This window comes from Nannobrachium achirus, assembly GCF_963921795.1.
Source record: "Nannobrachium achirus genome assembly, chromosome: 2".
Classification (NCBI taxonomy): domain Eukaryota; kingdom Metazoa; phylum Chordata; class Actinopteri; order Myctophiformes; family Myctophidae; genus Nannobrachium; species Nannobrachium achirus.
Genome location: NC_137811.1, coordinates 60997484 through 61023751, shown reverse-complemented (window position 1 = coordinate 61023751; position 26268 = coordinate 60997484). Strand labels below are relative to the sequence as shown.

The 26268-nt window shown below is 43.0% G+C and overlaps 1 protein-coding gene across 1 annotated transcript; it reads left to right on the top strand.

Moving 5' to 3' along the window:
• Positions 1-295: 295 nt before the first annotated feature.
• Positions 296-25444, top strand: gsk3ab (glycogen synthase kinase 3 alpha b). The gene is made up of 10 exons (XM_080745482.1): positions 296-606; positions 7922-8109; positions 9461-9544; positions 10588-10698; positions 14809-14939; positions 15984-16188; positions 17081-17176; positions 21413-21599; positions 21846-21923; positions 23106-25444. Exons 1-10 carry the CDS (start codon positions 432-434, stop codon positions 23171-23173), a joined length of 1323 nt encoding a protein of 440 aa, XP_080601608.1. The 5' UTR covers positions 296-431; the 3' UTR covers positions 23174-25444.
• Positions 25445-26268: the final 824 nt, after the last annotated feature.

Here is a 26268-nt window from a genome sequence, read left to right as displayed (position 1 = left end):
GCAGCTGTAATATATAAAATTGCTGCTACAGTAAAAAAAAAATATATATATATATATATATATATATATATATTTATATTTATATAAACTAAAAAGACAGACACTCCGGTAGTTTTAGCTTTTTCATTGGTTTATTCCACACACAGCGACACAGCGAGTCAAATCCGACCGCTAAGGTCATAGAAAACTTCATCTCCCATAAGTCAACGCGGTCTGTACGTCGTCGTGCGTGCAGTCCCCCGGTCCCCCCAGCCAACAGCGCTCCACAGAAGAAGAAAGGGGGAGACGAACTACAGGCTAGCATACGAAACGCTATCAGTGCAGTTTCATTTATATCGAATCTTTAAAAGGAAATATAGCTCCAGTCTGTGCCCGCTTGGCTCTTCATAGCGATTACCTCCCCCCTGCCCCGGCTTTTAGTTAACACAAATATGAGCGGCAGCGGGCGGCCCAGGACGAGCTCATTCGCTGAGCCTCCAGGAGCTCCCGGGGCCGCAGCAGCCGGTGGAGGGTCGTCGGTGGCCGGTGGGAGTGCGGCAGGAAAGACCGGGGCTTCGCAGGCCAGTGGGAGCAGCTCGACGAGCTTTGGAAATCTGAAGCTATCCCGTAAGTATTACACACCAATCGTACCGTAACCCAGTTGGCGAAATTAGCCGTTATGCGATATAATTGACAATCTGGTGACAAAACGTTGACCGTCTCGGCTTTTTGTGATGTTTAGCGAACGTTAGCGCCGTTAGCTTACGATCAACGGTCAGCCTGGAATAAAGATGCCAAGGATGGGTCAGTGACGCCGCGTACGTTCGGAAGTGTGAAGCCTGTAGTTTCATGGGGGCCCGGACATAATTAAAGTCCCTCTTTTTTAACAAGTGATATGGGGACGCTACACTATTTTCCGCATAAAAAAAAGTTTACGTTTGAAAACATGTAAATTTATTTTTTTTTTTTACGCGACAACAGATCGGTTTTACAATTCAAGGGCCACACTCACATCACATCTGAAGCGCAATATGACGCTTAGTTGTGACATACGTGTTGAATCCTAGGTGTCTTGTTTCTAGATCCCAGCTAGCTAGTTAGCAGGCTAACGCTAGTACTAGGCTATGTTTTTCAGTATGGGGCTCTGCTGCCATCAAGGGCTTTCATAGCCTAGCTAACGTCAGCTGCTGTTACCGGGCTAGTGGCAAACATAGTGACATTTTAGTGAGGAAAATGGGTCTAATTCAAACGTTAACACGGACATTGTGTGGATTCCATAGCGTTAAATAATATTTGAACCCGTCCTTGATCAGAGATTAAGATAGCTAGCCTGTTAACGACGCGAGAGGGTCGAGAGAGATGAAAATGAAGGGGGTTTAGGCGTCGTCCCCTGTCCAGTCTGGTCTTGCCTAGCTAACGTTAGGTGTCCGTAGACTAGGTGAACGATAGTACAACTCTTGGATCGTTAACTTAACGTTAATAACCCAACGTCTTTAGCTGCCATTCACTTTGACAAAGTTGCGATTGCATGTGGGGATTGCTTCACCGCTATCGGACGTTAGCCGATGATGTACAGTCTACTAGCCATATGTCGTGTGTGTTGGCATGTATATAAACATGTCTTGTTGATATAGTTGTATAAGCACAGTCTGAAAAAGAACAAAAATAGCTAAACTGGCTCTGAAGTCAAATGGATAACTGCTGCTGATTTTCTCCCAAGACAGTAAAAATAAAGTGCCTCAACCATGTAAGCGTTTACTGTAGCTGCAGTCAGACTCCAGATTGTTGCTTATGAAATGCTCCCGTCAACAATAGCAGCACCAATCAGACCAGTTCCTGAATTAATTTGCTGTAAATCACATAGTTTGTACTGGTAGATAGATTGACAATACTCAACAACAACCTACTGTATGTCTTTACTAAAAATAAAGTACTTTCTCCCTATTTTGAAGCAGGCAATTTATCAGCAGTTCTACAACAAAACAAAAGATGCCTCTTGTGGTGTTTCATTTGGTGTGATGACAAGAATTTATTGTATGTATGCCCTGTCCAATAGACTGGCTTCACCGAGGTGGCAGTTGGCTGAGTATCTGAAAGGGGGACAGAGGTGTTGACAAGGGCATACTTGGGAGAGACCATAGCTGGAATATTGCATTATCACAATCTGTATTCAGTATAGTTAGTGGGCAACATGCAAGCATAATATAGGCAAACCCATTTGTTGAAATTCATAAGCCTCACACCCCTCTAACCATGCTATTGATGTGCTGGAGATCACAAGTTTGGACCAGCCCTGGCAGTTCTTATAGCAATGTGAAAGAGTTAAACTCAACAGTTTAAACCTCCTGGGCTGGTGTGTTTTTTGAGGTGATATGGAATAAAAAGAAAGATGAGGAGTGGGGGAGGGTATGTTTGGGAGTAATCAAGATAACAGGGCAGAAATAAGGGATGGTCATTAAATTAAGAACAAAAAATGTGCCTCAGTCAGGTGTGCCCTCAGTGTGGGCCAATGTTCCCACATAAGATGCTTAGATACATGTGAGACCTTAAGGTAAATGGCTGCAGTTGATATATTGGATTTTTGTTGTTGGTTCACCATGTTTTGCATTTTCTTGTCTTTGAATGGACATTAAAGGTTTTCTTTTTGCTCACAGTGTTCCGTCCCAGGTGTGCCTGGCTGAGAGAGCATTGTTCCCCCGTTGATGGTGTCTCGCACCTCGCAGATTCCCTCAAAACAAGAAAGTGCTGCGTTGGCCACTGCAGACTTGTTTTTCGAGGATGCTAGAAGTAACACTTGAGTTGCGAGGTGCGAATGCAGAGACTGGGAAACATGAGGCAGGACAGTGTCAGACAGAAGGTCGGCATCAGTAACTGCATCCTGGGTTACAGTCATAACTTAGAGTTGAGTTTTTGCAGTTTCCGGTGTACAGATTGGGTGAAGTGGAGAGATTTCATTTTTCAAAATCAGATTTCTACCAAATGCCAAATGGGACATGTGTTATTGATTACTGGCATGAAAATTAAGAGTCATTGAACATCATTGAAGTTGTATGTGTTATCTGAAGCCCTTAGTTTGTGAAACAGAGGATGTCATTGTTTGTATTTGAAGCAATAACAATGAATATCTAATTTAGATGAAATTATGAATGAAGCTCATGTGTTTGGGCTTATTAGCCATGGCTAGCTTATATATGTTTTAAAAACTGTCTTAATGTTGCTGTTGGTTCATACTTCATAGTTTATGATTAATTCATTCCAGAATATGTGGCCCAGGCCACTTTGTACTTTCCGTTTAGTTATTACATAGACATTGGACAGGGGCAGGCTGCAAACATTCATTATGAATTACAAGGGCCGGCACGCGGCACCAGTAGGGTTTGGATTGATTCATCCTCAGTTACGTCATATTCCTTGAGTGTATTGCCGTCTCTGTCCAGTTTCAGGCAACACACCACTGGTAACACACTATCACTATTCCTTAGATGCCACCACTTTGGTAATTAGCAAACTCTTGAGTAGACACTAGACATATATGGCCATGCCATGAGACGTAATGAGTGTACTAGAGTTGTTATTTTTAGAAAGGATCTGTTCACTACCTGATTAATTAAAAACTGTCTGGCCATGTTGGAAATTGCTCTGCTCTCGTGTCTCGTCCTCTTTGCCTCGTAATCATCAGACATGCGTACGTTTCCACAGAAAGCAAAGCTCTTCACTGACAGCTGGTCGGAGTGCTCATTTTTGCATTCATTATTCAGGGGCCTATCATGCCACAGCTACTCCATATTTAATGTGCTCCCCTCGGACTCAACTTGTTTAAAGAGGTCAAAAGTGATGCTAAAAGGCAGCAGCAGGGTAGAGCTGGACTGTAGGACCTCCCCTTCATGTGCAGCGAGTGACCACAGGAATCTAAGGTTATGCAAAGGCAGAGTGAGAGACATGAGCTCACTCAGTCATATGGGCCAAGTTATCGATTACTGTCTGCCACTTACTGGGATTCACTTAATGAAAATGCTCTACTAGAGAGGTGTTGAACCGCGGTATTGCCGAAAAACATTGAGTATGTCTTCACAGATGCATGAATTTCTTGACAGGTCAGCATAAAAAGACAAAGTACTTAAATATCGATTCTAAGATGCACCGCCGCCCATTGATGCAGTGTTCACAGTAGTTACATAATCGATTATAGCTTGCCGCACGCACGCACGCACACACACACACACACACACACACACACACACACACACACACACACACACACAGGGGCGAGAACACAGTTTTTACAAAAGTATCAGGGGCGAGAACACAGTTTTTACAAAAATATCAACAGGTGAATTGTAATCGTCCATTGAAAATTCACACCTCTACAGAGTGGGTATGTTCGGAATAAGTGCACTTGGAGTAAACTATACACAATATGTAGTAAGAATAAAGCAAAAAAAAGTGGGTAGTAAGAATAAAGCAAAAAATGTGGGTTAAGTAGAATAAAGTGCATACATAGGAAGGTAGTCATTGCCTCCCATTGTTAAATGGCATGTTGAGTAGGGAAATGGCCCTTGGAAAGAAGCTGTTCAGGTGGCGTGTGGTCCTTGTTCTGATGAACTGCTGTTCCGCGGGGAGTTCCCCAAACAGGTGGTTGCCTGGGTGAGAGGGGTCAGTGGCAATCTTGCCAGCATGCTTATGGGCCCTGGCATCGTACAGCTCATTGATTGACAGCTGGTGTTGTCCTGTTTGTCTCTCTGCTGTGTGCACGACTTAATGCAGTCTGTCCTTTTAGTGAGGGTGGAGGCTGAGCTGAACCACACAGTTGATGGATGAAGACTTAGGAGAGGATGCTTTTTCTACAGTGGCTCTATAGAAGTTGGTCAAGAGGACCGGGGACCTCGAGTTTCCATGGCTCTCATAGAAAGAACATCGTCTGGGTTGCCCCAGTGTGTCACTGAGTAATAGGAGGAGTGCATATAACATAAAGGAGACCATAGTCCTTTTCATAGCTGACCCCGGCTCAAATCTGCCCGGAGGTGCTATACTCTACTGAGTGTCATCCCCCTCTGTCACCCTTCCCTACAATGTATTAAATGAGCATTTAGCGGATGCTCTCTTATCCAGAGTATAACTTAACAAGTTGAAATCCAACTAAATGGCATGAACCCTACTACTATTCAACAAAATGTAAATGGTAACATAAGCAGAGTGTAAACAACATCTGTATCTAAATAACATTCTCAATGTTTGTGTGGTCAAGTGAAACAAATCCAAATAACAAAAATGTAAAGTAAACATTCACAAAAGGTGACAAAGGACATTTTAGGTCTATCTGAAATTAAGCATAATGCCATTAATACACAGATGACATGATGGAGTATGTTTTCTTCTCCCATTTGAGAGCGATGGTGGTGCCCAAGAATTGGGCCTTTACAGCCGTGTTGTTCATTACCAGGCGTGATTGTGGGGAGGGGATTTGCAGCTCATTAACATTTCAACTGTTTTATGTGGGTTGAGCTTCAGGTTGTTCTGTAGCTCAACCCACTTAAAACGGTGTCGGTATCGGGGCTGTCAAAACGCAGCTGTGTCCATGTGTATTGCAAAGACAGACGATTGTGGCTTTTGACGATTGGATTGAGAGCTCCCATTTAATGATGCATAGCCAGTGGTATTGACGAATGCATGTGCGCTGCGTGCTGCTGTCCGTGCAATTTTATCACAGGCTCTGACAAGCTGTTTGGCAACAGGCCTCTCACCTAGCATTCCCTCTTTTTACCCATGTCGGCTTCTGGTGCTGATTTGTCAGTCAGATCCGTTCCCAATCATGACACTGCACGTGGTACACACACGCACAGACCGAGTCACTGTTTTGGCTGTCACTCAATGTTGGATTGTGAGCAGTTCACTTCGCCTGTTTTCCTGGTGGAACATTAGCCCGCAGCATCCCTGACCCCTGTACGTTTGGAGCACACACACACCTCACAGCTCACCTCCTGCAAAGTTACCTCTAACGAGACTGCTGGGCTTTTATTTGTCTCACCCATGCACCTAGCTTCCATGCATTTCTAGATCTCTCTTTTTGTTATGTGGAGGGAGCATGGTGTGTGTTAGTATTGGAACAGGGCCACCGAGGTGAGGTCACAAGGTGACTGCTGTGGAGCTAGGATGGGGCCTATGTGCTAGTTTTCCTCCGTGTGGGGGAGCATGGTGATGTGGGGAAAAGGCCTGTCACAATTAATACATGATCACCTAAGCGCAATTATTGAGATAATCGCAATAATCGTTACTTTCCATGTTAAAAAAGTGTATACGTTTTCAAATATTTTCCAAAAATAGCTGAAATAGCAGCAACAAGCATCACTTTGTGGCAAGTTGTAAGCTTGTAGATCTTGTAGAAATTAAGTTTATCATTAATATGTTCCAATGTTCAGTGCCAAAAACACAATTAAATCGTTAATCGCAATTAATCACCAACTTAAGTCTGTAATGGTGAGGGGAAGGCCGAGGAGCTCATTACCAGCTGGTTGATGCGTGTCTGCCAGCAGCCTGCTGTGTTTGAGGTCATGGCCGTTAAGAGACACAGGGAGCGCTTGTCAGCGTTTAGCTTCTCTCTCCTCAGGGCTGTTGGTAGCGGGTCAGAGCTTTGCAGGTAGCCATGTTACACATGGTATGTAACTGTTTTCAAGTTATTGCAACATTTCTGTTGTCTGATACGTGATCCAAGTTTTTAACGATGTGACACATTGTTGCAGGCGAGCCGTCTAATATGGGTGTGGGATTCTGTCCGGTGGGGTTGATCTTGCAAACCGCTGGACCATTCGGCGCCAAAGGTTTTGTGCTCTCTGCCCGAAGGCCATGGAAGTACTTTAGCGGTTGGATCAGATTGAAACTTACGCCAGTGTGGTTCTCAAAGTAGGGTCCAGGGACTCTCTGGGTTCCTTGAGGGGGATCCAAATTGACCCTTACTTGTCTGTGACTCTTAAAAGTGTACAAATGGAACCACGGGTCCATTTGAGTCCATGTGTACACTCTTAGAGTTATGGGGGTACTTAGAACCACAGACTTACACCATTGTACTGAAGAAGATGTGATGACGTTACAGACTGGCCACATGGAAGCCAGGCTGTTATTTTGACAATAAGAACAAAAAGTATTATTATTTGTTACTCCATCTGTATTCTCTTCATTAGCTGCCCTGTTCTGCCATGACAACTGAATTTCCCCCACGTGATCAATAAAGGTCTATCTGACTAAATCTCGGAGTAAAGTAAGAAAATATAACTGGTATGCACAAGTACACCTATAAAAACCCAGGCCCAGGCTTGATCGACTGCGAGCTCTGTACAACGGAACACAGACACACAAACGTCTTGGAGTCTGCATTTTGCACTCCCCCGGGTGTTTCCTTAAATTATTGTGTTGAAATTAGATTATAGTTCAACTTTATTAAATATCAGCTGGTAATTGTGCAGCACAATATGTCACATGATGGCATTGTATATGGCAGTTTTATTTTCCGCTGTTAATGACCATTGAATATTCGCATCAGTAGACGTATTTGAGGACGCCCACTACATTGTGACAAATACGTAGACCGTATGAAAATATTAAAATAGAAAGTGCAATAAAATAATTGAGCTCTGCAAAATCAACAAGTTTTGCCTTTCATTTTGACCCCAAATATCTATTGGACTATCATTGCTGTGGTGTTTGCACAGCCTCGGCTCCATATTAGGTTAAAGTACAAATGATTAAGCGTCGCCGTCACAATGCACCACGTTGTGATCATGTAGATCTGCAGTTTTTCATAATAGGACAAAGTATGCTTGACCCAGTGTCGCTTTTTCCACCAGGTGACCGTGGCAAGGTGACAACGGTGGTCGTTGTGAGCTTGTAGATTTGCAATTTCTCACAATAGGACAAAGTATGCTTAACCCAGTGTCACTTTTCCCACCAGGTGACAGTGGCAAGGTGACAACGGTGGTGGCCACACCCGGCCAGGGCCCCGACCGCCCACAGGAAGTGTCGTACACGGATATCAAGGTGATCGGCAACGGCTCCTTCGGCGTGGTGTACCAGGCACGCCTCATCGACAGCCAGGAGATGGTGGCCATCAAGAAGGTTCTCCAGGACAAGAGATTTAAGGTATTGCCAACACATGCATGGATTAAAGTCACGACTGATTACAGTCATTTGGAGTCTGTTAATAGAAGTCTGCATGTCTTCTATGGATTCGATCTATTTATATGCACCGAAAATAGGCAATCTAACAGCTTACAACACGTGGCAGCACAAAGTGTTGTAAGCCTGTAGATTTTCGGTTATATTTTAAGATTAAAGTGTATTTGAAATAGTCAAGCTAGCAATACGATGCATGTTCAATCTTCCAGAAACTCCTAATGATTTCAGGTTTTTCATAAAAGCAAAGGTTAACCCTCTGGTGTTTGTAATTTTGTTTTTAAATACAAACTCCTTTTTTGTCAGGGTTGGTACTTCAGCATCAGTCTCCATTGTCTTCAGCTGGTTGGCTGTATGGTTACCAAAACATCAGAATTCTACATATTGTGCAAATTGTTTATGACTCACAGCACTGGTGTATGGGGGCTCCTTTTATGCTGTCTCACAAATCGCATATTAGGACTTGGCGGCTTGGCCAGAATTTCTTCAGTCCTGACATTTTATTTTTGCTTTAATCCATGCACATGTCATTTTAATTATGCTGTTGTTACAGGAGCTTGTCTCGTTGGCAACGGGGTGCATGATTTTGTAGACACACAGTCTAGTCTCTGTCGGTTGGAATACTGTGACTTCATTATGATCAAGTAGGGTGTTCATTATACGAAAAAAGGTCAAATATGTCCATCAAAGGTTTCTGACCGACAGCAACGATTATATATTTCAAGTTGTGCCAGGTAATGTCTTGTGTGTCTGACGAGGCATTGTCGGTGCAATAGCGAGCTGATAATGCAGTGCTGCTCTCGGGTTATAGCACTGTTGTGTCTGCAACGCCAAATGAGAGGTATCCTTTGGTGTGTTTAAATGTCAAATAGGTTTTAGGTTTTATTGATATTGCATCTAAACCATTAAGTGCTTATCAAAGAAACTATCTACCTCTGAGCTAGATTACACTAGGCAGGGTAGGAAATGACGTTTAAAGTAATTTGTCTCATTTTAGATCTCGAACAGCCCTCCGACTTCCATTGTGCTTTCTAAAACAGTGTCACAGATGGCATCAGACAACTGCTAAGGCTCTGCCCTTTCTTGCGCTGCACTGGAATCTTTCTTGGTCATTGTGCCTCAACACAAGACCCTGCTCAAATGTACTTTTTCTCCTCTAATCCTCTTTGGTGGACCGTTTCTTATCCTGGCACTCCCACTTCCAAGATCAATGATAACAGCAATTCATTTTGGCTGCTATGGTTCTGTGAAATGTCACCGTGCAATCTAACCGAAACGTTGTGGCCTAATGAAATCACCCCTCTGTCTCTCCTCATAGAACCGAGAACTACAGATCATGAGGAAGTTGGACCACTGCAACATAGTGAGGCTACGCTACTTCTTCTACTCAAGCGGAGAGAAGGTGTGTATGTGCGCTTGTGACTAGTTATGGAAAGCAGTACTTTTCTGGAGGGGAAATGCGCTGCCACGCCCGGCCACTTAATCACACATACATTAAGAATGATTCACAGCCTGACGGCTGTACTACAGCAAAACAAGGTCTATGCCTCACAAATCAAATGGGTTTAAGATGTTTTTGTGCTTTCTCATGTCTAAGCTCATTATGCTTTGTTTGTATATCAATTTCAGAAAAGTACAAAGTGCTTTAAGGTAAACAAAGAAAACAATTAACTTGTTAGCTTAGTTAGCTTTATAGTTAATACAGAATCTAGGTAAACAAATAGTTTTAAAAGAGCGGAGTGTCAAATCGCAGTAATTCTGTCCTGGAATAGTAGTTTGGGGCCATAGTAGCTCAAATGCTAAACATGGAGGGGAGGGTTTAGCATTTTAACTGACTCCCTTCCCAGGTTCACACTGGTTTAATTTATCCTGTAAACCTGTTATAACTGCTGTAACACATAGACACTTTTAACTGTCAATCTGTGCATCAATTAGGGATGGACTTTCAAGCAAAAATACTATTATTACCCATTCGTGGTTTTCACTACTACTATAATGAATTCCTTCCTCATAAAACACAGACATAATGTGATCATGATTTTAAACCTAAATTCTGAATACAACCGAGTGAAAATGTATAAAAGAATATACTCTTGTGTACATACCCGCACACAAGAGCCATCAAGTTTACTTCCTTAGTTATATCTTGTGTGCGGGCACATGCAGAAATTAACATTCATTTTTAACACATTAGATAGTTATCGCATTATCTACCACCAGGTGGTAGTAAGACCAGGGAAAACTAATTTCGATTAATTAATGACTATTTGATAACCCTTCCCTCGTTCCAATCAGTTCTCCTTCAGAATGTTGAAACTTTGAAATAGACGTGAACTTGGTCGCTTTCACACGTCGTCATCTGTCTGTTATCATTTGTACAGTATGTCGTTTTTGTGTTTGGGTTTGTTGATTCTTCCACGTTGACCTCTCATCCTTGTCGTGCAGAAAGACGAGGTGTATCTAAACCTGGTCCTAGACTTTGTCCCAGAGACGGTGTACAGGGTGGCTCGGCACTTCAACAAGGCCAAGACCACCATCCCCATCATCTATGTTAAGGTGAGTCCCGGCACGTTTCATTCATTCAAGGACCCATTTTGATGTTTTAGGTAGGTCATTTCTCAAACATTTTCATGCCAAGGACCCCCAAATTGATATATATTTGGCCATCTGAAAATGTTTTGTGCCAGGGACCCCCAGAAGAGACGATTTGTGTTAAGATTTTCTTTTTTCATTTCTTCCAAAGAAAGCAGATGTACAAGCTCGCAGCGGTGAGCATGTATTTCTGCTATCTTGTGATGCTGTATTAATACATTTTGCTGGGGACCCCCCCTCAAGAACCCCTGGCCACAGAAAAAAAAAACAGCCGGAACAATCCTGCGACCATCCTGATAGCATCCTAAATGAAGGAACTCTCTGTGATGCTGTCATTTCTTTTTACATTTCCGAATGGTTTCCACCCAGTTCTAGCCCACTCTTTGAATTTAGATATCACCAGACATGTCAGCAGGCAGAGATCTCTGATCGTCTCGCTATGCCAGACTCGAGTGCAGGTGAACTCCCACGGAGGGAAACATCCCACCTCCACCTACCTCTCATCCAATAGGAGCAGAGCAGGATCTTTTTCCGTTCCTCCCACACAGTAGTTCTTTGAGATCAATGGGTGAACTGGGAGGAGAAAACATGTTGTTAGTTCACGGCCTGTGGATGTAGTAAAAATCACCAAGTGTTTCACAGGGCCTTTTTTTTTAAAGCAGTTTTGCAGGTACCACACTGTTTTAAGTATTTTCCAAGCAGGAATAGAACGCTGGTCCCAAGAGAATTCATTCTGTTTGCAGTACACTCGTTTGCCTGTCTAAAAGGGCGCATGTGTGTGTGTGTGTGCATGTCTGTCTGTAGCTGCGGGAAGGACATTATAGCTGTCTCATGGCCCATTTCTCCTCCCCGCCCTGCGTCTCCCCTGTGGATGCCTACTGAACACACAAGGCTGTGCCCTCAGCTAACGTTTCTCTCAATCTTCCCCTACCTCCTTATCTCTCTCCACCTCCTCGTCTATACGCTGTCATCCCCTGCTTCCTCCTCCTCTCATCTCTCCAAGCGTCTTTCCTCTTCCAGTGACACCGTTCCATTACTGTGTGTGTGTGTGTGTGTGTGTGTGTGTGTGTGTGTGTGTGTGTGTGTGTGTGTGTGTGTGTGTGTGTGTGTGTGTGTGTGTGTGTGTGTGTGTGTGTGTGTGTGTGTGTGTGTGTGTGTGTGTGTGTGTGTGTGTGTGTGTGTGTGTGTGTGTGTGTGTGTGTGTGTGTGTGTGTGTGTGTGTGTGGGCGTCACAAGGGGAGAAAAGTGGGACTGAGTTACTAGGGCCCAAGGTGGAGGGGCCTTAATTATTTTATACTTTAGCTATTGGAAAATAGCAGATATACAAGCTCACAGCGCGGCACGGAACCGAGTGCCGCGCTGCGAGCTTGTAGATCTGCTATTTTTGAAAAGTGATGAAAATGTGTGCAAATCTTTGAATATCTTTTTTAAGTGAACATTTGTAACTCAAATTTTGCTTCTGGGGTGGTCCCTGGAACTAAATATTTTGAGATGGGGGTCTGTGGCCAAATACATATCATTTTGGGGGTCCTTAACATGAAAAGGTTTGAGCACCACTGACATAGAAACATCAACAAAAAAACATTTGTTGATCAATGGTTAAAGCACAAAATAATGCATAATAATGCATTCCCATCCATGGGGGGCCCGCAGTGAATCCTTGTACCCAGGGCCCAGAATTTGGTGCGACACCTGTGTGTGTCTGTGTCTGGAGGTCTTCTCCCCCTCACCACTATTAAGACGCCTCTCCTCGCTGCTGTGTCTTCCTCTGGTCTCTCCCTTATTGTGTCTGTTTTGGTTTATTGCAATCTGTGGCCGTTCTGCTCTCTATGCTTTGCGTAGATGACTGTGATGTTGACGATAATACTTTATGATGATGAAGATTTGACATGGGAAATGCTTCCGGGTGCACGCCACAAGATTGTGTGATGCGACTTGGTTTTTCAGCTCCGCTTATTATGATGTTCTTTTCCGAAGGAGAGGGGAGGTTGGATGTTGATACCTCTGGTGTGAAGACACGGGTGCGGGGGTGGTTTTGGTGACGGCGGATCACTTTTTACAGTAACAATGTTTATTCTCTGCTGTTGTTATTTTTTTTGTGTTCTTAGAAAACCAAAAAACAACCCCTGTCTCCTATCTTTCCTTGGCAGCCTAGCATGCACGTCTGTCTGACTTCTCTTGGGTTTAACACCAGCACCCCCTGTCCCCCCACCCCCCCTTCCTTCCAGGCTGCATCCATCACATACCACCCCTCAACACCCACCTACACAATGTGTCGAAAACCCCACTGTTAACAGGCCACAGTGACTGGCAGTTTGAGACATCCACGCAGACACCTGCAGCGCGCACGCACGCACGCACGCACACACACACACACACACACACACACACACACACACACACACACACACACACACACACACACACACACACACACACACACACACAGAGAGCAAACCCTTACATGAGCAAACAAGCACAGAGATGTTAGGGATGTGTTGCTTCTATAAATATCTGAATATAACAGAATTCTGATGGGTTTTCTTCTTTCCTTTTTCTTTTTTTAGATATCCTTTGGTAGATTTGTGCTGTTATTTATGAGTTTGCGAGTAATCTCTAGTTAACCACTCCTGCCACAGTGAAGTCACACTCAGAGTGACGTTGTGTCATTAATTGGAATCCCAGAATAACAACTGTTAATGGAAGTAATCAATTTAAAGCTGCAGTTTTTAACTTTTCTTTTCTACCCTGGCTTTGAACACGGTTCCTTGTTCAAGTACTGACATTTTCCCCATTGAGCTAATAGTCTGCCTGCTTGCTCAGGGGATAAATTGAATCCTCACCATCAGGTCAAAACCTGTGTCAGATCTTGTGTCTAGGTGAGACATGACCTTTGACACGATCTAAATGTCTCAATAGAAGAGCACTATACCAAACAGAATGGTCTCTCCCCTCCACAGTTCGGTGTACGTACTGTAGACTCTAGGGGTGTCGAACTCGTTTTAGGTCACAGTCACTGCCTGGCCAGATTGGGCAAAATGTGACTTAGTTCAGACTGGAGCAGTTGTGTACGAGCTCCAGCATCTTCCATTGCCTTCATTTTTTCAACTTGTCTCAGTTTTGCCTATAAGTTATTAACTTTCAGAATGTTGTTTCTTATGAAAAAGATTGCCTAGGCCCGGACGGCTAGTTAGCCGTCCGCGCACCTAGGCTGCGTGTCACAGGTTCAACTCCCGATCCCGACGACCTTTGCTGCGTGTCAATCCCCTTCTCTCTCTTCCCATTTCTGTCAGTCTACTGTCATCTTATCAATTAAGGCAAAAAGCCCCCAAAATATCTAAAAAAAGATTGCTTAGAAAGCATCTCTGATTGATATTAACTAACAGTAGTAGACAACAAAAAAGAGAGAAAAAGGTGCCATTTTGGCTTTTGGGATTTTTTTGGGAGCCCCTTGAATTAATAAACCATTTGAAATGGAACATTAGCAAAATAAATGTATTGTAGACCTATTGAAACGAATAGTAAATGTAGGCTACACAACTGCATCTAATGTTATGCTCAAGACTTGCTTGTGAACAGCGGGTGGTTAACTGCTGCCTAATGTTTTGTGTAAGTACACACCACGATCTGCCAGCGCAGCAGACTGCACACACAGTGGAATGGGGGAGAATGTGTCTGCTGAACCCAGATACATAAAATGCTTGTGAATACACATTTATTTCCCCTCAAATCATCCTGTGGGCCATATTGTACTTGACCTGACCATGTTGTCCTCCATGGGGTCTGTATTAGGCCCCGTCTACACTAAATATCTTAACCAAAAATAGCCAATCTACAAGCTCACAAACATGTAGATCTGCTAATTTTTGCATATTTTCACAGATTGTTTGCCTATTATGACACAGACAGAATATGGACACTAGGGTTCAAGTGGTTAAACTGCTCCTTCGCCATTATGCTGGAAGGATTTCTGGCACACTTGTACAGTATGTGTAAATTGTCAAATGGCAGCACTTTGCACTCTACCCCAACCAACAGGTCTGTTTGTGTGTCCCCCCCCCCCCCCTCCCTCAGGTGTACATGTACCAGCTGTTCCGCAGTCTGGCCTATATCCATTCCCAGGGCGTGTGTCACAGAGACATCAAGCCTCAGAACCTTCTAGTGGACCCGGAAACGGCCATCCTCAAGCTCTGTGACTTTGGCAGGTGAGTAGCAGTAAGATGAGTGGACCTCAGGGGTAGCCGGGTAGGGCTGTCACGATTATGACATTTTGCATGACAATCTATTATTGTCACTCAAATAATTGCGATTAACAATTGAATTGTGTTTTTGTCGTCGATAATTACATTTCTCTTTGGCTTTTAGGCTTTGAAGTTGCACATGGCAGATATGACACATAACCTAAATATACAAATACATTTGTACAACTTTATACTTTAAAAAGAACATTGATAGTGGAAATAGCAGATCTACAAGCTCAAAACGCATCGCGACATGTTGAAAGCTTGTAGATCTGCCATTTCCACTATTTTTGAAAATGTTTGAAAATATATGAACATTGTTCTAAATGGAAACGATTATGACAAAATCGATTTGACTATTATGTAATAATTGTGACAGGTCTACTTGGGGGCATTTGTTGTCTGCCTGTTTATCTTTGTTTGCTGACTGTGTGTGTGTGTGTGTGTGTGTGTGTGTGTGTGTGTGTGTGTGTGTGTGTGTGTGTGTGTGTGTGTGTGTGGTGTTTTTGTTTTCGTAACTTGTCCATTTACGAAAACAACTTGTCTTTATCTGACTCATGTTTTGACACTTCCTGTTCTTGGTGTTTACTTTGAAAAATTGGTATATTTTGAGGGAGGGAAAAAAGGCCATGACCCCGCAAGCTGACTGCCCGATACATTAGAACACAAAACAGCCGCTACCTTTTTTACTGCCTTTTTATATTATGTGGTGCTCCTCTTTTCTGGTCAGCCTGTGGAATACACTGGACATGAAATGCATCCGGACATGAAATGCATCCAACAGAGCATCCAGTCTGTAAAAATGTAATCTTGTTTTTTATCGTAAATTATAATCTCCCAGGCGTTGGCTATCTCAAGTGTAATACTCCACTCCTGAATGCAGTCTCTCCTCTCTTTACCTCCTCTCTCCTCAACCTTGCTGCTTCTAACATTTCTCACCTGCTTTTTACTCTCTCCCCGCCTCTTTCTCGCCCTCATCCCCCAATCATGTCCATCTTGTCTGTCTAGTGCAAAGCAGCTGGTCCGTGGCGAGCCCAACGTGTCATACATCTGTTCGCGGTACTACCGCGCCCCTGAGCTCATCTTCGGCGCCACCGACTACACGTCCAACATCGACATCTGGTCGGCCGGCTGCGTGCTGGCCGAGCTACTGCTGGGTCAGCCCATCTTCCCTGGAGACAGCGGGGTTGACCAGCTAGTAGAGATTATCAAGGTGAGAAGACAGGTAGATGGTAGACGCCTGTTAGCCCATATTCGCTCTCCTAGCACTCTAGGTCCTTAAACACTTTAACTGTCGGTCTGTTTGACTGATTAATCACAGCACTTATTGCGGCTGTCACTTGTCACACTAAAATAACCTTATTTATAAAGCACTTTTCAAACTAAATTGCAAAGTGCTTTACATAAAACGTAAGGAAAGAAATACAAACAATTCAATGGAATAAAAACGCTAGCATCTATAATATACTGTTTAAAGTGCAGTGAGAAATAAACATGTTAAGGGAATCCAAATTAAAATAAGAAAGTGATTTATCAAGCCTGAGCTCCTGGTAGGTTGAGGCGCCCTGATGGCAAAGGCACTGTCACCCTTTGTCCTCAAGCCCTGACAGGAACAAACTAGAGCTAACGAGAACAAACTGTTGTACCAAAAACTTTGTGAATCACTGAAGTGTAATTTTGTGGGCATACATTTTATTCCTGACTCACATGACATTCTAAACACACATAGTAGTCGTTAGTCGTTTGCCTCCAACCTGTGAATAAAAAGGCTTTAATTGTCCCAAGTTTACACCAGTACCTTCCTTCTACACATACCAGTCCTGCTCCTGAGATGGCTTGAGATGTGGTGAAATCCCTTTGTGATAGTAGTTGGTGCCATTTGCCAACGTAGGACAGAGCAGGAGTTTTTGTATGGTTGGAGTAGTTCCACAAAGTGAATGAGCTGAAATCAATACAGGTCACTGAACTTTTTACTCTCCTGTTCTCCTGTATGGACCATCTACAAATCCCTCCTCCTATGTTTTGACCCGACAACAAAAACAACTTTAATGTCCAATAAATGTCACTGAAGGAATAACATGTTAACTGATTGTCCTCTCTCTCAGGTATTGGGGACTCCAACGAGAGAGCAGATCCGAGAGATGAACCCCAACTACACAGAGTTCAAATTCCCACAGATCAAAGCACACCCGTGGACAAAGGTACAGTTTCTATTTCTATAATCCCTGCATGCTTCGTGTTTGAAGTTTGAAGTTCTTTGTCTTCTCAATACAAAACAATGGGTTTCTTTCCAATCCAATCTGGGCAAAGTATATGATCTATGGGTTCCTTTATAAGCCAGTAGTCCCTAGTTTGATTGGTAAAACCAGTTAAGCCATCTTCATAGTTTCGCATATTGAACCTTTATTTCTGACCAACAGATATGGATCTGGATCAATATTTTGAACTCGCTGGTAGTTCCTATCATCTCTCTATTTGCATCAATTCCTTTTTTCTCCAGTGATTATTGCATTCAAACTTGATTTATTGCATCATTGACAATTTTCATTGTTTCAAAGGAAAACTTGGACTCACTTTGACTCTTTCTTGTGTACCGCCTTTCTTTGATGTCTCCATCTCCATCAAATGATAACCACTTAAAGTGGAGAAGGCTTTCACAGAAAATAGGAGATTGACAAGCGAAAGCTTTCCCCACAATAACAGAAAATACACTAGACTATAGAGCCCTGAAGGACTCCTCTCAACAGTATGTGGTTTAAGTGGTTAACATCTGTGTGTGTTGGGGTAAAGTAGTTTCCCAACACCATGGAGACTGTGGGTCGACTCTTCCATGATGCGGAGGGGATTGTTCAAAATATAACTTATTGTTTTGTGCGTTCATGCTCCCAATGCTGAAAGTTCACCAATTCTGTTACGGTATTTGGCCAGTCACCGCACACAAAACATAATGGGTAACAGTATTGTGCTATTGATTTCAGGTCTTGATCTAAATAGGGATATGTATCCGTATACCATATTGTTTGCATTTCATACTTTGTCAGGTGTATATGAGCTTTCCGTCTGCATTGTCCACGCATCGAACAGATATGGTGCACCATGTGTTCTATGACTGAGGGTGGGGCAGTGTTTTTAACACTTAGACTGCCATAGTTTTGTCATAACTAATGTAGGTTAGCTGTGAAGGCATTTTTCTATTTGATTTAATTTACGGCTCCCGTTCACGGCCATTCAAAGTATTTTCTTTCATGCGGAGAAGAAAAAAATACAACCGCGATGATCTGTGTGTAAGCTATGGTCCATAGAAAACATGATGATCTGTGTGTAAGCTATGGTCTATAGAAAACATGATGATCTGTGTGTAAGCTATGGTCCATAGAAAACATGATGATCTGTGTGTAAGCTATGGTCCATAGAAAACATGATGATCTGTGTGTAAGCTATGGTCCATAGAAAACATGATGATCTGTGTGTAAGCTATGGTCCATAGAAAACATGATGATCTGTGTGTAAGCTATGGTCCATAGAAAACATGATGATCTGTGTGTAAGCTATGGTCCATAGAAAACATGATGATCTGTGTGTAAGCTATGGTCCATAGAAAACATGATGATCTGTGTGTAAGCTATGGTCCATAGAAAACATGATGATCTGTGTGTAAGCTATGGTCCATAGAAAACATGATGATCTGTGTGTAAGCTATGGTCCATAGAAAACATGATGATCTGTGTGTAAGCTATGGTCCATAGAAAACATGATGATCTGTGTGTAAGCTATGGTCCATAGAAAACATGATGATCTGTGTGTAAGCTATGGTCCATAGAAAACATGATGATCTGTGTGTAAGCTATGGTCCATAGAAAACATGATGATCTGTGTGTAAGCTATGGTCCATAGAAAACATGATGATCTGTGTGTAAGCTATGGTCCATAGAAAACATGATGATCTGTGTGTAAGCTATGGTCCATAGAAAACATGATGATCTGTGTGTAAGCTATGGTCCATAGAAAACATGATGATCTGTGTGTAAGCTATGGTCCATAGAAAACATGATGATCTGTGTGTAAGCTATGGTCCATAGAAAACATGATGATCTGTGTGTAAGCTATGGTCCATAGAAAACATGATGATCTGTGTGTAAGCTATGGTCCATAGAAAACATGATGATCTGTGTGTAAGCTATGGTCCATAGAAAACATGATGATCTGTGTGTAAGCTATGGTCCATAGAAAACATGATGATCTGTGTGTAAGCTATGGTCCATAGAAAACATGATGATCTGTGTGTAAGCTATGGTCCATAGAAAACATGATGATCTGTGTGTAAGCTATGGTCCATAGAAAACATGATGATCTGTGTGTAAGCTATGGTCCATAGAAAACATGATGATCTGTGTGTAAGCTATGGTCCATAGAAAACATGATGATCTGTGTGTAAGCTATGGTCCATAGAAAACATGATGATCTGTGTGTAAGCTATGGTCCATAGAAAACATGATGATCTGTGTGTAAGCTATGGTCCATAGAAAACATGATGATCTGTGTGTAAGCTATGGTCCATAGAAAACATGATGATCTGTGTGTAAGCTATGGTCCATAGAAAACATGATGATCTGTGTGTAAGCTATGGTCCATAGAAAACATGATGATCTGTGTGTAAGCTATGGTCCATAGAAAACATGATGATCTGTGTGTAAGCTATGGTCCATAGAAAACATGATGATCTGTGTGTAAGCTATGGTCCATAGAAAACATGATGATCTGTGTGTAAGCTATGGTCCATAGAAAACATGATGATCTGTGTGTAAGCTATGGTCCATAGAAAACATGATGATCTGTGTGTAAGCTATGGTCCATAGAAAACAGGCCGTTTTGACCAATATGGGGATATGAGAAAGAAGTGTATCATCTTAGTGTACATTTCTACATGTTTCCAAATATGCATAGATTGTAGTTGTACCAAAGAATACATTAAATCAAATATAAATGATGAATGCCATGGACATCTTCTCAAGTACACCAGGAGACCGCAGCATTCGGCTTTCCAACAAGCATAGATTTGCCAGTAAGTGGCAGTATGTAATCATACATAAAAAAGGTAATTGGGTGGATAAAAGTCAGCAGAACTGGTACTCTATAGTCTCTATTGGTGAGTACCAGCCCAATTTAAGCACAGTCAGTAAAACGTTATTGTTCCAGATGGTGCCTAATTTAAATATTTGAGCACAGTCCCTCCGTTCAACCAGTGGACTTAAGTGTGCCAGGGTATGCTTTAAAGAGCATCAAATCGCTGATGCTTGAGTCCCTTCCTTGGCTGTAATAACATTAACTGTTTTTAATTACTACAGTAAATGGTATTTTTGAGTCATGTCAGTGCATTTAGAGAAGACAATACATGATTTGACTTTGTCTTTTAATTGACTATAAAAATTGTCTAAGATTCCCCTGATTCTCTGTGCCTCGTGGTCTCCAGTGCAGCGCTGGTGCACAAGTGTGAGATACTAGGCTATTTAAGCTTTGGGCGGCTACAGCAGATGACAACGGCAACCGGAAAATATCAGCGATCAATAGATCAACCTGCCGCCGTAGCAGCTGTCTGTACTACGCCAGAAGCTCCCTTTCCACGTTGCGCCTAAAACGTCTGCTGTATAGACATGTCGCCATGGGAAACTAAGCGTTCCGTAAAAGGGCTTGGCACTCGCCGACAGCTGTTTGCTTGACGATTTGGACAGCAACGGCGATTGCGTCATAGCAGCCGTAGTCCTGCCTCACGTCACAGTAGTAGAAACGGGCTCCTTAAATTCCCTGATGTTAGTAGAGCCCTCGCGGGCTGCCTCCATTGTTTTCCATGGTTCCAATGGCCATTACCCCTCCCACACGTTTTTCTCGTGCCACAGCTGTACCCTAATGGCTCACCTGCCAGTAGAACACCACCATCCTACTCGGTTCAACACTCCCTGCTGACAGGTGCCGCCCCAGCCCCTAGGAGTCGCTAAGAGTATGCAAGATTCATATTATACATTGCACTTATGTTTTACTGTCTGCTTGAATATTTAGAGTAATGACACATGATGTCTGGAAGGGCCACACTGACCAGCTACTGGATACTCCTGTGTACTGATCAATAAAGGTCTCTGATTTAAATTACGATGGGAAGGAGACAGGACATAATATTTGAATATCAGCATGAATGCTGATGCTGGATGAAGGATGCTCATAGGAGTAAGAACACTGATCTGTCATCTTTGCTCAAAGTGCCTTACTCCTCGAGAGATTCCACCACAGTAGTTTGACACCCCTGTTGTGGTGCATTTTTCAAGGGAAATGGACCATATTCTCTCCTCTCTGCCATAAAGCATATTATTTTAAATTTAAAGAATAAAGGTTAAAACCTGTCATTCAAATACATCTTCATTCTTCTCCTTTCTGTCCGTCCGCAGGTGTTTAAGCCCCGTACCCCTCCGGAGGCCATCTCGCTGTGCTCCCGTCTGCTGGAGTACACGCCTGTGACCCGGCTGTCTCCGCTCGAGGCCTGCGCCCACGCCTTCTTTGACGAGCTGCGCCAGCCCAACACTCGCTTGCCCAGTGGACGAGAGCTGCCACTCCTCTTCAACTTCAGCCCTGTTGGTAAGTCCCCCCCACACCTGGGCCTTGCTCCTAGACTGTCTGACTTATTCTCACTGAACCTTCTCCATGTCCCAATTGTTTCTGCTCACTATTCCTCGTCTTTGTTTCTCTCTCATTCACTCTTTTGTTCTATCACTTGTTCTATACAGCTGTCTCTCACACAAACACTCTCCTGCTGGAGTTTTAGTTAACCTTTGTTGCATGACAAAAATGATGTATTTTTTGTCTGTTTTGTGCTCTCTGCAGAGCTGTCTATCCAGCCCCTTTTGAACTCCACGCTCATTCCCCCTCACGCTCGTGCACAGACGTCGCCTGCCTCGCATGGTATGTACACACTTGACAGCAGATTTGATAGCCAGCTTTTACTGCCTTCGGGACTGGAACTGTTGGGGAAAATTGCAATTTGTGCACAGAATAACAACTAAAGTACAACCGCTATGACAGGGGTCTTCAATGTTTTCAGTCCAAGGACCCCTTAGTTGAGAGAGAGATGACCCCCACAACCTGTTCATAGATTCCATATAGTTTTCCATATCGTTTGATAGCAGTGTATTTTGGATTCATGTCAATGTGTGTTTTCAGATATTTAACCACTTGAACGGTCAATACTTAATAAACTTGACCTTTCACTCTGTACTTAGTCTACCCTTTTTTCCCTCTACACCAAACCTCTTTGCCGAAAATAGCTGATCTACAAGCTCACAACGCCTCGCAGCGCAGGCATGGCAATAAGTAGCCAGTGCAATCAGCAGATGACAGCATAATGTTTCAGATAACATGAAATGGCATCCCATAATAATTGGGACAGCGATTGAGAACAGAATAGATGTGCAAGATAACGTTATCATCCTCCGTTACATCATAGTTGAGACAAAATGATGTGTTGTACTGTATGTTGTGATACATGACATGTACAGTAGGTATTGTATCAGCAATAGAATCTTCATTACAATGCCCATTTGTATTGTGTGTGTGTGTGTACACACACTCTTACATACTGTATACAGTATATTTATATAGTATTGTTTGTTAATACCTCTGAAATTACAAATTAAACATGGGCCAAATTGTCAAATATTAGAGGCAGAAATTGTGAAAATCGCCGATCTACATGCTCACAACGCCTCGCAACGCGAGGCGTTGTGAGCATGTAGATCTGCGTGAGCATGTAGATCTGCTATTTTCACAATAGAACTGTTATACAAAATTCCTCAACTCTTAGTGATCGCCAGGGTGGGGGGTCCCCAGTTCAAATATGATTATTTCGGGGGTCACAGCCTGAAAAGGTTGAGGACCACTGGCATACACTACCTGTCTTTGGGCATTGCGCTTAGGAGTAAGCGACCTGTTATTGAGCTGAATTATTGTTATATAGTCCTGGAAATTGGGTTAAATATTCTGGAAAAGTTTTGGAAATGAATTGGTAAAAATGTGTGGGAACCCTGGATTGAAGTGTGTGTGTGTGTGTGTATCTAGCTAATCTCTCTTCTCTTTCTCCACCTGCAGAGGGCAGTGTGTCAGATAGTCCCGCCCAGTCCAGCTCAGCACCCGGATCCATCAACAACAGTACCTGAGCACCCATCCCTCCCTCCCTCCCTCCCTCTCTTTCTCCTCACCCCCATCCCCTCCCTCTTTTGCCATTCTTCCACCCTATACCTCCCTACTGGCTCCAAACTCCTCTAAATGAACAAACCCCCTCCTCACCCACCCATTCACATCCACGCACAAAACACTCTACATCACTCTCGGTCCTTGCTGGACACTAAACGTTTCTGGTTTTAGACGGAATTCTGTGGCTTTGGGCTTGAGGAGAGTGTCGGTGCGTCGGTGCACTCACGGTGGGATGCTTTGGACTTGATATAAGCTGCAATTCTCAGCCCGGTCCCAGTCTAGCCTGATGGGTTTGGGAGTATCAAAAGGGTGGGTTAGGCCATGGTGTTTGGGAGACGTCTGAGGTGGAGCTGCCCTGTTTGTGTGTGTGTTATGTGGATCAGAAGATAGGATTGCCTGTATTATAATCAAATGACAATTGACTTTTATCCCTTTTTGATGTTTTTATTTATATGTTTTAGCAAATTTTATGTGGCGCAGTGGTGCTGGAGACTCGTGGGGATGCGGGGTTAGGAGAGCAGGCAGGCTGCAGAGTTGGGGCATCAGGGCCTCTCTCTCAAGGCCTGACCTACGACATTGACAATCACTGTTTCGTCAAGTTACAAAATGGTGGTGGTTTTGTTACACACCTTGCAGAGAGACTTGACGCTCATGACTTATCAGTCACTCCCTTTATTCTGAACTCTTCTTTAAATGTTGTCGGTTCATTCCTCCAAACGGTGGAGGGAATGAATTATTAATTTGTTTTATTTTGTTTTATGCCATATCGATACCAAACGGCAGCAGTGCACAAATTTGGTAATTCTTTTTTTTTTTTTTTGCGTTTTAGGTTTTAGCAGCTTTCTCCCAAACATCCACACCCTCAGCCGGGCCACAGCACACTTAACATTCACTGACATGCAACCTCAACCACTGGTGGAGCCTTCCCCTCCATTCCTACAATGTCCTCCTCTTCCTCTCTCCCTCCTTCCTCCCCTTCTCTCACTGCTAAACTGTAAATATCATGTACCTTTTATTTTATTTTGTTATTTTTTTTGTTATTATTGTTATTATATTGTTCTTGTAATTTTTTTTTTTTTTCTCGTAGACGGGGTCGGTCGCAGCAGCGACTGGACTCCTTTATCCTCAGTCTCAGTCTGTAAATACGATTTCATTTCAGTCCCTGGGTTTCAGGGTTGGGGAAAAGAAATACGAACCACAACAAAATGTTTCTCTCTTTTTTTCCCCATTTTTTTTCTTCTCTCTCCCTCCATTTTACACTTCTCTCGTTTGCCTTTGGCTTTTCCACCCTACCAATAAATGTTGTCATGATGAACCTTTTATTTATTGTATCTCTGAAAGGGGTCGGGGGGGGGGCTGTTTTATGTTCTTTCCCCCCACTAGGCTGTTTAGAGAAAGGGGGTTGTGTTCAAATTATATATTTTTTTTCCTTTGTATTAAGTCCATAAATGTCACATGCAAATGTTCCACATCCAAGATACTGTACGTCTGATACGGGCTTTGGAACCTTTGGCCTTTTTTCTTCCTTTTTTTTCAATCAAAGATCATATGTATGTATGTACATGTATGTATATATGTAATGTACGTACTTATGCAGGTACACACGCTGGCCAATAGATGGAACCATGGGTTTCCGTTAAAACTTCAATGTGAAGGGAATGTTACACGCGCCTCTGGGGCCGTCTATGGGGGGCGGGGCTTATGCACACAGATTATGCACGAGGAGTGTGCATGGCCTTTGTCATTATTGCTGTGTCGGGGGGGAGGGGGGTTGTATATGTCAGATGATGTGCATCACCTGTGTCTGTCAGCTCTTGCTTTCATCCTTTTTCTTTGCTATCTGTGTTTTGTTTTGTCGTTTGTTTTCCCCTTAGGTTTGGCGTGTAGGCTAATTTGGCTGACCTGTTACTTTGGTGTATGTATGCTTCACGTGAGTGACTTGGGGAATGTATGGTGTGTGTTTGTATGAATGAGTGACTTGGGAAATGTGTGTGTGTGTGTGTGTGTGTGTGTGAGTGTGAGACTGACTATGGGAATGCATGCTATGTGTGTGTGACTTTGGGAATGCATGCTCTTTGTGTGAGTGAGAGAGCGCAGCTGTCCGTCTCCAGATGTTTTCCTCAAATGAAAACATGTCAAATGTGTTTTAATGTTGTTGTTTTTTTATTTCATTTTATTTTCTTCCCTCTCTTTCTGCCACACATTGGTTTTAATTCGTTGTGATCCTGGTGTTTTATCGCCCAAGGGGGGGGGGGGGGGGGGGGGGAATATGACATTTTTGGGAACAGAACGGTTGAATAATGGAGACGATGTAAAGAGCAAGAGAGAGCGAGGGATGGAGGGAGAGAGACTGTTTTTGTTTGTTGGTAAAAATAATTAAACTCATTAATAAAGTGATGAAACATTAGCCGTAAAATGTCCATGTTTTAATAACGCGTGGTGGCGGGTAACTGAGCCTTGTGCCTACAAACTGTTACTTGTCAACCCCGCTTTTCACAGAACAGATGTGACATGTTAACTGCTGGTGCTACAACAGTGTATTTTGAAGTGTTTTACTGACACTGAATACCGTAAAGCGACTGTTAAAACAACATCGACAAACAAGTCTGTCAACATAATAGTCCTCCAAGCTAGGGAAGCAATTTCCCAGTGCCCTGGTCACTGCATTCAACGGGAAACATGTTAATGAAGAGGGGATGCATGCCAGCTGAGGGGTTTCAGACAGAGGCCAGGAAGCCATACGGAACCTGCCGTCAGTTTAAAGGAGCGTTTCTCCAAATCGATTCATCTTCTAGGAGGACATTGATCTGTCAGGAGAAGGGGAGACACCTGTCTCTTACTATAGATTCAGGAAGCAGTCTGCCTGCTGGAAAACCCCATGTGTATTTTGGTAAGGCCAAGGATATGCTTGAAGGGTGGCAAAAAGAATAGCCAACCCTGCTGTGACCTGTGTTTGGCTTAAGGCAGTCATTGTATCGTCATTCAACCACTTCAGATTAATCTTGTGGACCATAATATCGTTATTCCAATGTATGTAGTTCACATTATTGTATGTGGT

Bases quoted from the DNA above. Each gene is read 5' to 3' on its own strand.
- gsk3ab (XM_080745482.1), top strand. From the start codon at position 432: ATGAGCGGCAGCGGGCGGCCCAGGACGAGCTCATTCGCTGAGCCTCCA. The intron at 8,110-9,460 runs GTATTGCCAACA...CTCTCCTCATAG, and splicing joins TCCAGGACAAGAGATTTAAG to AACCGAGAACTACAGATCAT. The intron at 14,940-15,983 runs GTGAGTAGCAGT...TTGTCTGTCTAG, and splicing joins AAGCTCTGTGACTTTGGCAG to TGCAAAGCAGCTGGTCCGTG.